This window comes from Moschus berezovskii, chromosome 14 (assembly GCF_049115385.1).
Source record: "Moschus berezovskii isolate FMDL1 chromosome 14, NW_MosBer_1.0, whole genome shotgun sequence".
NCBI classification, from domain to species: Eukaryota; Metazoa; Chordata; class Mammalia; order Artiodactyla; family Moschidae; genus Moschus; species Moschus berezovskii.
In genome coordinates, this window is record NC_142473.1 from 50,830,009 (window position 1) to 50,842,683 (window position 12,675).

Here is a 12,675-nt window from a genome sequence, read left to right on the forward strand (position 1 = left end):
GAGGTGGCCAAAGTATTGGAGTTTCAGCTTCAACATCAGTCCTTCCAATAAACACTCAGGACTGATCTCCTTTAGGGTGGACTGATTGGATCTCCTTATAATCCAAGGGACTCTCAAGAGTCTTCTCCAATACCACAGTTCAAAAGCATCAATTCTTTGGCACTCAGCTTTCTTTATAGTCCAACTCTCACATCCATACATGACCACTGGAAAAACCATAGCCTTGACCAGACGGACCTTTGTTGGCAAAGTAATGTCTCTGCTTTTTAATATTTTTTAAACTTAGGATTTAGAGAGACTAAATACCTTGCCTTAGGTCACACAGCTAGCAAAGTGCAAACATTTCACCCAGGAAGCCTGCTTACAGAGCCCTGGTTACAGAGCACTTTGTTATACACCTTCTGTTCTAGAAGTCTGTTATTTTTACCAGTACAACCTTCAGCCCCTTCTTCTGGGAAATAAACACTCTTCCTTTCTTCCCCTAGGAAATGCTCCGTCTGATGCTCTATCCAGATGGGTCCCTGATCCAAGCAGAACCAATGGAGATATTGCCCCAGAATTCCTGATAAATTGGAATAGGAAAGCTCTGAGTCATAGTCCAAGGTTCTAATAGTGCTGAGCAGACCAGGAAGTGGAAGATTATGGTCAGCCACATAGATTCACAATCATTGCAGTATGGGCCCAGAAATATACATGTGACCTGATTTATTAATATCATATTGGCTGAAGAAATCTGGGATACCCTAGCCATGAATATTTAGTGTCTTCATTGTGAAAGGGAAGATTGCATGTGACTGAGAGTGTTGAGCAGCTCAGATACCAAGAAGTGTTTGTTTATTATCCCAGGATTTACCTGTGCCATTGGTGGGACCGGTGGCCAAGCGTCCAGCCTCTTCCAGAGGCAGTGGCTTCAGCCACATGAGGGCCTCGTTGCCAGGGTCAAGCAGCAGGGGCCAACGGCAACTGAAGTAGTGCGTGCAACTTCGCAAAAGCAGCGCTGCCAGGCGGGCTGACTTTGCCTGGGGCTTCATGTCTCGGTCCCACTGGAACTGTTCAGATTCGGAGCTCAACAAGGACACAAGGCTGAAGGGAGAGCGTATGGAGAGCAGGGGATGCTTTGGCAACGTGGTGACAGATTTCTGCATCTGCTTCAGTGCCTGTGCCACGTCATCTGGGCCCAGTGGCTCCTGACAGCCCCTGCAGAGAGCCAGCCACTTGTCCAACAGCTCCTGGCGTCGCACTGGTGGGAAGGGACCCAGGTAGTTGATGGCAGCTGAACACAAGAGGGCATCTCCGAGCACCGTGGAGGAGTGACCCTTCAACTTCTGGTGTGGAAGGGAAGACCAGATGGCGTGTAGCCCAGTGGGGAGGGTTGAGGTAGAAGGTCTGGTGGAGAGGGAGCGAGGCAGGGTGTGGGGGAAAGCGTGGCAAGGAGGGCAGAGTGGGACAGAGGGAGGCGGTGAGGGCATGGGGAGGGGCAGAGGAGTGGTCTGCAGTGCAGAAATGAGCTTTAGGGGGCATTCTAGAAGGAGCTGGTTACCTGGAGCTCTGTAGTCCAGGAATGCATAGGCATGAGCAGGGCAGCCTCAACCGGCCACTTGTGATGTTGGCCACACTGAGCCTGCCCCAGATTCTCGACCACACGCTTGTGGCAAGTTTGGGCATTTTCCAGATTCTTGGACAGGGCCAAACTGTGCTCTAGAAGCTCCTGGGCCTGGAACTGGTACTGGCCCAGGCGGGCCTGCTCCCGAGCCAGTGTCAGCTCCACCTGCCGCAGCAGCAGGCCCGTGGGCAGTCCTCGGCGCTGTGCCAGCCCGTAGCACAGAACGGCCCAGAGCCAGGCTGCCAGGCTTGCTACAGGTATGCTCACTGCCCGCAAGTCTGCGTCACTCATGCCTGGAGCTTTCAGAGCCAGGTTTAACTTGATCATCTCTGCGTCTGTCATCTTCTCCTTGGGGAAGAACACCAGCTCCTGGGGGAGTGTGTGTTAAGAGGGGTGGGGGACGACATGGATGCTCTGACCTTGCCCCAAGAGCCTCGCTCTGCCAAGTTGCCGCTTTATGCCTCCATTTCTCCTCCTCCGTGGAGCCCCACATTTCTTACCTGATAAAAATCCTCAGAGCACAGCAGCTGCTTGGCACTGGCCCAGCCTGTTTCACGGTGGAAGAGGTCACACAGAGCATCGGTCACCTGGACCACAGACTCTGGTGGTGCTCGATAGCTTCGTATCTCCTCAAAGTCAGTCACCTGCAACTGGCTCAGGGGCCCCAGAAATGCCTTGCCCATCTAAATGAGGAGAGACGTGCAGTTCAAGTGAGCTCCCAGAATGTCCTCTCTTCCTTCAAGGTATTTCCAGGAGGGACCTTCTTCTCCTAGGGTCTCCAAGGGACCACACCCCAAGCCATTCTGTTACCTTTGTCCCAGGAGACTCCATGACAAGTCAACCCATCCTCTCCTCTGGGCATCCTATGAGAGGCTGTCCCCTTCCAAGAGGGGATCAGTGCAGGACAGGTGGTAGGAAGAGCTCACCTGCTCTAGGAAAGCCTCATACTGAGCCCGCAGGGCATCCCGCTGCTTGGTCAGGTTCTCAATGAGGTTCTCCTGCTGCCGACACTCTGTCAGCTGCCGCTTGTACAGAATCTTGCTTTGGTCTAGCTGATGATTCAGTCTGCCAAGGCTCTGTGAACAGAGTTTAGGCTCTGCAGCTCCAGATCTTGGGTCAGGTGGGACTACCGCATCAGAAGACCCCACATGGGCTTGGACTCAGGCATACTCCTGACAGTTGTATGACCAAGTTGATCATTAGGGTGACCAAGTTGAATTCCAAGTAGGCTACAGATACGTGCTGAGCTCTGAAACTGTCATTCTCCAGTCTGTGAGTTATACATCTAGTCAGGCAGCCTCACTGAGAGGGTTGGGAGCTTCTGACCTACCATACAGGCCTAGGCAATCTGAATCCAAAGCCTACATGCTTAACCACTGGGTGACACTCTATCTTACTTGACCCGCTAGTGGCGTTTGTCACAGAAGAAGCCCCTCCCTGTTGAAACATTCTCCTCCCTTGACTTTCATGAGACTGTGGTCTTCTTTGGCTTCTGTGGCTGCTCTTCCTCATTCTCTTCCTCTGTTATCCCTTAAATATTTCTCAAAAAGTTTTCAGGGCCCCCTTGTCTTATCATCTTTCTGTGTACCTCCCTAAGCTCACTGGCTCTGATTGTCACTTATATTTCAACAACTCCAAATCCTTACATCTAGCCAGATTCCTCCCCAAGACCCACACCTCCATATCCATCTGCTTAGTGGGAATTTCCTCTTCAGTGTCTCACAGACCCCCCCAGACTCCGCGTATACAGGAATCAGTGTATTGGCTATGGCTCCTCAGATCTCTTGCAATCCTAGTCATCTCTTCATGTATTCTTCTCTCAGAGATTTGTAGCAAAATACATCCCAGTTTCCCAAGGAAGACACCTGATGGTTACCCTGACTCCACCTCTTCTAGTCCCCAAAATCAAACCCATCTTCAAGCAAGGCCTTTCTGTTCTATCTCCAATATGTTTCTCGTGTCTACTTCCATCCCCAAAACCATGACTCACACCCATGCTCTCTCACTCCTGACCTTTTGCACTTTTCCTAACTCCTACTCCCCCTCCTCGAATCTGCTTTTCATGCTGCAAGCCTATTTGGTTTTCTCAAAGGCAGGTATCATATCATGTTATCATAACACTTGCCACTGTTGCATTTAGTTTACAATACCTCCGTGACCAGGAGGCTGCTGTTCATCTTTCCAACCTCATTTGCTTTTCCTTTCCCAGCAGTGTGCTCTCCAGCCATTCCTGACTTTCAGTTCCTCCAACCTGGCACACACACTCTTGCCTCTGGGCCTTCGCACCTGCTGTTACTTCAGCCCGCGACGTTCTTCCCACCCCTTTTCACACCAAATCTCACCTGAGCTTCAGGTATCAACCTTGACGCACTTCATTCTTGTGTTTACACATTTAAGGAATGCTTTTGGTGCTTATCAATGCCTCAGTGCTGCACAGCGTGGTACTATGCTTTCTCTAGGAAGTTTTTTTTTTTTTACTTTTTAATTTTTTTAATTATGAAAATATGATAACACATTTACCACACATTTGGAAAATACAGAACAATGGTACACATAGTTCCACTATATATTTCAATTATTTTTCAGGTAGATAAATTAAGATTTTTAGTTGGAGTTCAATATCAAGCTCTCAAAAATTAATAGAATAAATATATAGAGAAGTATAAGGATACAGTAGACCTGAAAAGCACTATGAACCAATCCAGCATAAGACTTATACAATTTTAGGAAGTCCTTCTTGATACTTCAGAGCATCCTGGACTTGCTCTGTCATAATGCATTGTTTTAGAATTACTTGCACGAGCCTATATCCTCCAGCAAACTAGGCACCAAGAAGGACCAGGAGAGTGCTTTATCTTTATTAGGAGGCCATCTACTATTAATACATGATGACATTTATTGGGCTCTTGCTATGTGCCAGCACTTTGAAGTACTTTACACGTAAAGGCCTCATTTAATCCTCATCCTAACCTCTCTGGATCTGAGTTTTTTCATCTGTAAAATGGAAGAAAGAATAGCCTCCTTAGAAAAGTGAAGGTGAGAATTCTATCTACCTAGATGTAAGCATAAACGTCTCCTGCATTGCAGGCGGATTCTTTACCAACTGAGCCATGAGGGAAGAAGCCAGCATAGATGTAGACCTGGACAAAAGTATTAATGAGTGCTCACACAAAAAATATGGAATTCAATTAAGTTTTGCTGAGCACAGTCATAAATAAATTAACCAACTGAATATGAAAGGGAAGAGAGATGGAGGAGTCCAAGATGACTCTGGGGTTCAGCTTAAGTGACTAAGTGGAGGGCAGTGCCATTTCCTGCAGTGGGCAACTCTGAAACAAGTACACACAGTTATGGCTGTTAGGTGAATGCCTCTGAGACTGTGAACATCTCTTATCCAGCTTTTGGGCTTCTTATGTTCTGATCCAGGGATCAGAGAATAATAGCTCCCCTAAACCATATCAAAAATCCCTGGTATTAATCATTTGGGGGAAAAGCAAGACCCAAGACAGAAAACTGGAATTTGGAAATCCTGGGAAAGAGGACTCCCGTTCATCAATGAACTTCTTAATTTTTTGCATCTCAGCTGAGTCTTAATTTTTAATCTAAGCTAGTGATCCTCCGTGGTGAATGGTAGGAGGGCAACAGTACTATGATGACTCCACAGGGCACAGTGAAAACCGTGTATGTAGATCCTATATAAGCCATGCCCCTGGGGTTGTGCAACACTGAAGGGCAGCCCTGAGGACCCCCGTCAGAAGAGGAGGGTTAGCCATGGCGAGCTGGAAGACCTGAAACCCCAGGAGAAAGTAAGTCATATCATCTGCTTGTGAACTGACCACTAGTAACTCTCTCACTGTAGTTACTCCTGAACCTTCATCAAAGTTTTGTGTAAGCAGGAAAGGGAAAAAAAACTGCAATATCAGAATTCCTCTTATTAAAAATGAAACAAAACCAAAAAAAATATCTATTTTAGGAAAGCATTTTTAACTAAGAGTGTTTGACTACAGAACATGTAATGATGCCACTGCTAGATATGAGCAGTTTGTTTATTCAAAGAAGAAAATTGCTCTGTGTAAGAAAGCAAAAGGATTTAGAGTAATGACTGGAAAAAAAATCTCTTGTTACATGAGCACTGTTTTTGGGAAGCTCTAAAGGAAAAATAGGGTGACTGAATATCATTGGGAGCAGTGCTGGGGAGATGGGACAGGGAGAGAAAACTCTGTCACTGGGAAATGCCCTGTAGAGGAAGGTGATGGGAAAACAGGACACTGAGATCTAGCAAACCATTTAAACCTATTCCTTGTTCTGTTCTAGAATGTAAATTGCCCCCACTGCCATCACCCATCTGCATTTCCCCACCGTACCTATTTATTTTTGTAAATAGAGTGTATAAATTTTTTGTAAATAAATGTATAAATTTGTATATTTGGTGTACTGTGGAAGGACACACTGCAGGAACAAAGGGGTATGGGAAGAGAGGACAGCTACATGAGGTGTGCCAACCATCAGTGAGCAATAGATAATCCAGGAGAAGAGGATTAAAGTGAGAGGCGACCATGAGGATGTAATCCTGCCCCATCCCCAGTGGGAATCTCTGCAGAGTTTGGGGAGCATACTGAACCTCACACAGTCAAGGTACTAGGGACAACCAGAAGCAGACACTTGGGTTTCATGCATTTAGAGGAATCAGCCTGGTCTCAGATGTGCCACAGGGAACTTTGAGCCTGAACTCTAGAGGAGGCGGCAGTAGGGATTAGAGACAGCCCCTGGGGGAAGTGGGGCTCTCAGGAGACCAGAACTAAGGTTCAGTCTGGTTGGTTTCTGCAAAGTCATTGTTTGGGCTCCTGCTTTGACCTACTGTTCACGCCTCAAACTCTTCTCCCCCTTACCTTATGGGAGCCTTTCAGCTGCTCCTCCAAGTTGAAGACCAGGGTGGTGTGGGCACTGTGCTTCTCAATCAGCATCTTCAGATTTTCCAGGGCATTCTGTATCCTGAAGACACCATGTGCCAGTGAGTGGACCTGAGGGAGTGGAAGGAGATACAGGGGAGGGAATGGGGGTCACTCACCGCTGGGCCCTGTTCTTAATGCGCAGGGTCATCCATTGCTGCTGCAGTACGAAGGTGTCCAGGAAGTCCAGGAAGGTCTTGGGGGTGACGAGTGGCAATTCAGGGCACAGGTGCCCTTGGTAGCTGGCCGCCGAAAGGTGGATGAGAGCCATGGCTTTGGCCACGCTGGGAACTGAGGCCTGGATGTCTGGGAACCTCAAGGAGTCTGCAACAGGCATGGCTTTAGCCTGGACTTGTGAGCTCGTAGGGGAAGAAAGGAAAGGGACCCTCTCTCCTCGCTCAGGAAGGAGGGCAGAAAAGGTGAAGGGAGGCTCAACCAGGTTCTAGAGAGAGACTGACCCAAGTAACAGTCCTCTTCAGAACCTGGTCTAGATGAGGGGTGAGGACAGGTAAAGAGGGCTCACCGTCATCAAGGGGTGGGCTCTGAGCACCCTTCAGGTGATGCTGGGCCACAGCGACCAGGGAATCTTGGTCCCAGGGTTCATAGCGGTCAATGCAGGCGATGGCCAGTTGAAGGAGCCTCAGGAAAAGGGTGGAGGGTAGCTGTTTGTGGGCCTGGTCGTCTCCGATCAGGATGAACATGTGCAGGTGGCTGCGCACCTGGTGGCAGAACCTGTGGGGCAGGAGCTCTGATACCGTCCTCTCCATCCCTGTTTGCCCACCCAGGTCCCCGCCCCAGCCTGACCCCTCAGCCCTGCTCTTCTGTGCCCCCTCAGTAGCCCTTAAGTTTTGTGGGGCCTTTTGGCCTTCGGCCAGGGTGGAGCCAGGGCAGAGCGACCCCTGGCTTGGGGGTCTTGGCCTTACCTCTGCAAGAGTATTTCCTTCTTGATGTTCTTGACGCTAAGGCTGTCCCTGGGGAGATGTCCTTCAATGTTTTCCAGATCTGCCTCTGTGTACAGGTCAGGAAAACTGCCTGAGGTTGCCAGGGCCAGCAGGCGATGAAGGGTAGTAAGGTTCACACCCTTGGGCACCAGCAGGGCCACCGGCTGGCCTAACGTGCCAGCATGCCAGCTGGCCTCCCTTAGACACCGGAGAATGGCCTCCTCTGAGCCACACGGCAGACGGAAGAGGCGGGTCTGACAAATGCCGGCAGCCAGAGTGATGGCAGTACAGCGCCCAGTCCCCTGAGCCCCTGCAAGCAGGAGGGCATGCTGCTGGGGCCTGGCCAACACCCGGACCAGGCGGGCCACGTGCTGGGCCATCGAGGGGCACCGGGCAAGGTGGGGGCTCAGCCGCAGCTGAGCGGCTGAGGTGGCCAGCTGCTCCTCCAGGCTCACCCACTGGCGTTCCAGGTACAAGCTGGAGCTCTCAGAGTTGGACTCCAGTATCAGTTCCTGACTGAAGACCAGGTCTGAGGGCTTCTCCTGGGGCCGGAGTAGCAGCACTGGGAGCAACAAGGGTGAGACCATGTCTTCTTGGGCTGCCTTCTTAGATTTATTCGACTGGAGCTTGTAGCTGGAGATCCTTGTGCCTTCCTCCTGGCTCATCTTCTGACTCACGCTTCCCATGGTCATCTTCTTTACTGGTGCTCCGGGAGGTGCTGAATCATTGCACGGCGAGCCTGTGGTGACCGAAAGGTCGTACGGGGCCTCCTCCTCCTCCGTCTCACTCCCGCTGTTGCTCTGGTCCTCCCACTGAGCCAGCTCCCCTTCGGATTCCACCTCAGGCACCTTCTCTTCCTCCTCCTCCTCCTCATAACCCTTGGCCAGGCTCTGGGGTGTCGGCCCACAGCAGAAGACGTTCTGAGCTACCTCTAGGAGCAGTCTGGCACAGAAGGAGCGTTCCCTGGGGCTGTCCAGCCGGTCACAAAACGTTCTCTGTGCCTCATGCAACCAGAGGCGCGTGATGTTGCGCGTGGCCATCATGATCATCAGGCGGGTGCCGCGCAAGCCAGACACCCGGCGCAGGTGCTCCTGATGGTTGAGAGAGTCCACAAAACCCCGGGAGCCCACCCTGACGGGCAGCAGCTGCAGGCTGCCCAGAAGCTGGCTCACAGAGTGCATGGAGAAGCGGTAGTGAGGGCGCAGGGGTGAGGGCATAAAGCAGTTGCCCACTGCCTCCCAGGCCTCGAAGGAGGCCCGAACCAGGGCTCTTGCTAGAGCACTCTCCCGCTCCACAGAGGGGAAGCGCTCGAGCCAGGCCTGCATGCTGGGCATGTGCCTGCTCAGCAGCGTGGCCTGGGTCACGCTGCCCAGGGCCAGCACCGTGAAGAGCCGAGAGAGGCGTGGGCACAGCGGCCGCTCGCAGAAGCCTGGCACCGTGGCAGTGGCCAGGAAGTTGACTCCAGGCTGCAGCGTCTGCAGCTCCAAGGTGTTTTGGGTATACACAGTGCCGTCTATGGCCTGACGCAGAGTCTCCAACAGTGGCTGACAGCTCTTCTCTGGGTCTGGGGGCCATGAACAGAGAAAACCTGCGTGAGGCCGAACGACAGTGTCACCCTGCTCCTCCTCTCCCTGCCTCTATGGGTCTGCTCCTGGCACACATGGGGTTCTGAGGAAGTTTATGCATCTGGGGTGTTGGAACTGGGTCATGTCTGAGTACATTGTTCTCTCTCCCTAGAAGTGAGTGATTTTTTTTTTCTTCTTCCCCAAATCCTACCTCTAAGACCAATTACATATTCATTAACTGAAGGTTAGTGAACAGAAAGGCTTGGAAACCTGATCTGACCATAGTAGAGGGAAAAGTGCAGTCGCCACAGTCAGAGATAATGGAGTTATATCTCATGCAGGCTTTTATAAAGTCAACTTTATTGAGAAATTATTTCTATAAAATAAAATGTACACATTGTAGAAGTTCAAGGAGTTCTGACAAACATATATGCCCGTGTAACCACCACCCCAATATTTAGGACACTTTCATCACCCCAGGAAGTTTCCTCTTGCCCCGCTGCAGTCAGTCCCCTATCACACTGTCCCAGGACTTTCTATCTGGTCTGATGTCTATCATTATGGACTAGCTTTGCCTATTCTAGAACTTCATACAAAGGGAATCATACAGTATGTGGTTTACCACGTCTGGCCTCTTTCACTCAGAGTGATTCTGAGATTCATCCATATTTTGCGTGTGTCAGTAATTTGTTCTGTTTCATTTCTGAGTGATATTCCATTATGAAAATATCACAGTTTGTAGATCCACTGACACTGATGGACTTTTATGTTGTTTTGAGGTTTTGACTATTCAGAATAATGCTGCTATGAACATACATGTGCAAGTTTGAGAACAGACACGTGCTTTCATTTCACTTTGGTGAATACCTGTGAGCAGAACTGCTGGGTTGTATAGTAAACCTACATTTAATAGGTAAACAACTGTCACACTTTTTCCCTGTAGTTGTATCACTTGCTACCAGCAAAGTGTGAAGGTTTCAGCTGCTCCACATTTCACAATTACTATCAGTCTTTCTACTTAGAATCTTTCTAGTAGGTGTGAAGCACTGTCTCACAGGTTTTACATTTGGAGTTCACCGATGCATAACCGTATCAAACACATTTTCACGTGCTATTCGTCACTCATATATTTTTCTTTTGTAAAGTGTCCATTCAAAATTTTTTGTCCATTTTTTAAATGGAGTTTTTCTTACTGAGTTGTAAGAGCTTTTTTATGTTTTCAAGGTACAAGAGCTTTGTTAAAAATATGTATCATGAATTTTTTCTATGGATTTTTTTTTCATTTTCATAAGTGTCTCTTGAATGGCATAGGTTTTACATTTTGGTGAAATATAGTTGTATCCTAAGAAATCATTGCTTCTAGCCAAGTTCACACACATTTTTCTTCAATATTTTTTCAAGATTTATAGTTTTAATTTTTATACTTGTCTATAATCTATTTATAATTGATTTTTGTGAATGTTGTGAGGTAGGATTCAAGATTCTTTTTTTTCCCTCACACATACATACAGCTGTTTCTACCCCAAGAACTATTCTTTCCCCCCGTGAATTATCTTGGAGCACTTGTTGAAAACCAAATGACCATAAATGACCATATATCAGATTCATGATTCTGTTCCATTAGGCTGTATCCATGTCCTTATACCGATATTGGTATTCATTACTTGATTACTGTAACTGTACACAGTAAGTCTTAAAATCACTAATTTAAACCCTCCAACTTTCTTATTTTTCGAAGTTGTTTTGGCCCTTCTAGGTCTTTCGCGTTTCCATGTAAGTCTTAGAGTCTGTCAGTTTCTAAAAAATAAAAAACAAAAACAAACAAACAAAAAAAAACGACTTCCTAGTTTAGACTGGGACTTCATTGAATTTGTAGATCAATTTGGGGAGAATGAGCACCTTAACACTAGTGACTCCTCTGATCTAAGAACATGATATATTTCTACATTTACTTAATTCTCTTTAATCTCGGCAGTATTTACTAATTTTCAGTGTGTATCTTTCACTAAGTTTATTCCTAAATACTTTAAGCTTTTAAATGATATTTTAAATGATACTTAAATTTTTTATTTCTGATTGTTTGTCATTAGGATATAGAAATAATCATGATTTCAATAGATTGATTTTGTATGCTGTGGGCCTGCTAAATTCACTTATTTATTCTAATAATTTTGTAGTTTTGTTTTTGCTTTTGGTAGATCCTTATGACTCTCCATGTCGGAGAAGGCAATGGCACCCCACTCCAGTACTCTTGCCTGGAAAATACCATGGATGGATGAGCCTGGTGGGCTGCAGTCCATGGGGTTGCTAAGAGTCAGACATGACTGAGTGACTTCACTTTCACTTTTCACTTTCATGCATTGGAGGAAATGGCAACCCACTCCAGTGTTCTTGCCTGGAGAATCCCAGGGACGGGGGACCCTGGTGGGCTGCCATCTGTGGGGTTGCACAGAGTCGGACATGACTGAAGCGACTCAGCAGCAGCAGCAGGACTCTCCATGTAGTAAATCATGTTATATGCTAGTAGAGATAGTATTACTCTGTCTTTTCTAATTTTAAAGGCTTTTCCTTCTTTCTCTTATTGTACTGATAGCAGTGTCTGTTCACTATTGAAAAGAAGCAGTGAGAGTGGACACTCTTGCCTTGTGACTGATCTTATGGAAAAATGTTCAATATTTCACAATTAAGTATGTAATTAGCTATAGATTTCAATAGATGCCCTTCATCAAATTGAGAAAATTCCTTTCTATTCTTAGTTTGCTGAGAGTTACCATAAATAGTGTTGAATTTTATCAAATGCTTTTTATCTACTAGGATGCTCCTATACTTTTCTGTTATTCTAATGTCATGCATTACAGTGACTAATTTTTGAATGTTGAGTCAACTTGCATTCTTGAGATATACCCCACTTGATGATAATGTGTTGCTGAATTTTACTTAATATCTCATTAGGATTTGTTTTGCATTTATATTTATGAAAGATCATGGCCTATAATTTATTTTCTTGAAATATCTTTCAGAACTTGGTATTAGGATTTGGTGGCCTTATCAAATGAGTTGAAAAGTATTTACTCCATTTTCTGAAAAACTGTAGGTTTCCATTTTTTCCCCTAAATATTGGATATAACCGAACTGTGTAATAACCATCCAGGACTGGGAATGTTTATTATGAATTCAAATTTTTAATAGATCTATAGGGCTATTCTGTTCCTATTCTTTTTCTTGAGTCAAATTTTGATAAGGTGTGTTTTTCAAGGCATCTATCCATTTCATCTGAATTACTAAATTTATTACTGTAAGTTTTTCTACAATATTCCCTTGTTCTTTTTAATATCTTTAAAATAAAATCTCTTTCATTCCTGATATTGATAATTTATATTTTCCTATTTTATTTCTTGATTTGTGTTACTTCGGGATTGATTTTATCTTTTTAAAATTTTTGCTTTGCTGATATTTTCTATTGTTTGTGCTTTTTATTCTATTTCATTGATTGCTGGTCTGATCTTTATTATTTATCTCCTTCTAATCAGTTTAACTTGCTCTTCTTTTCCTAGATTCTTAAGCTGAAAATATAGATCACTGATTTCAAATTTTCTTTTCTAATCAGGCATTTAAAG

The 12,675-nt window shown here is 46.4% G+C and overlaps 1 protein-coding gene across 2 annotated transcripts in view; it reads right to left on the reverse strand.

Moving 5' to 3' along the window:
- Positions 1-12,675, reverse strand: part of DNHD1 (dynein heavy chain domain 1) — a 67,300-nt gene that overhangs the window by 11,711 nt on the left and 42,914 nt on the right. For both annotated transcript variants that reach the window (XM_088843117.1, XM_088843118.1), the window contains 8 exons: positions 7,476-9,057; positions 7,076-7,284; positions 6,672-6,876; positions 6,493-6,595; positions 2,530-2,679; positions 2,104-2,286; positions 1,541-1,972; positions 854-1,325 (listed from right to left, as the gene is read on the reverse strand). In XM_088843117.1, the coding sequence (XP_088699243.1) occupies positions 854-1,325; positions 1,541-1,972; positions 2,104-2,286; positions 2,530-2,679; positions 6,493-6,595; positions 6,672-6,876; positions 7,076-7,284; positions 7,476-9,057 (3,336 nt within the window). The remainder of the gene's footprint in view (positions 1-853; positions 1,326-1,540; positions 1,973-2,103; positions 2,287-2,529; positions 2,680-6,492; positions 6,596-6,671; positions 6,877-7,075; positions 7,285-7,475; positions 9,058-12,675) is intronic.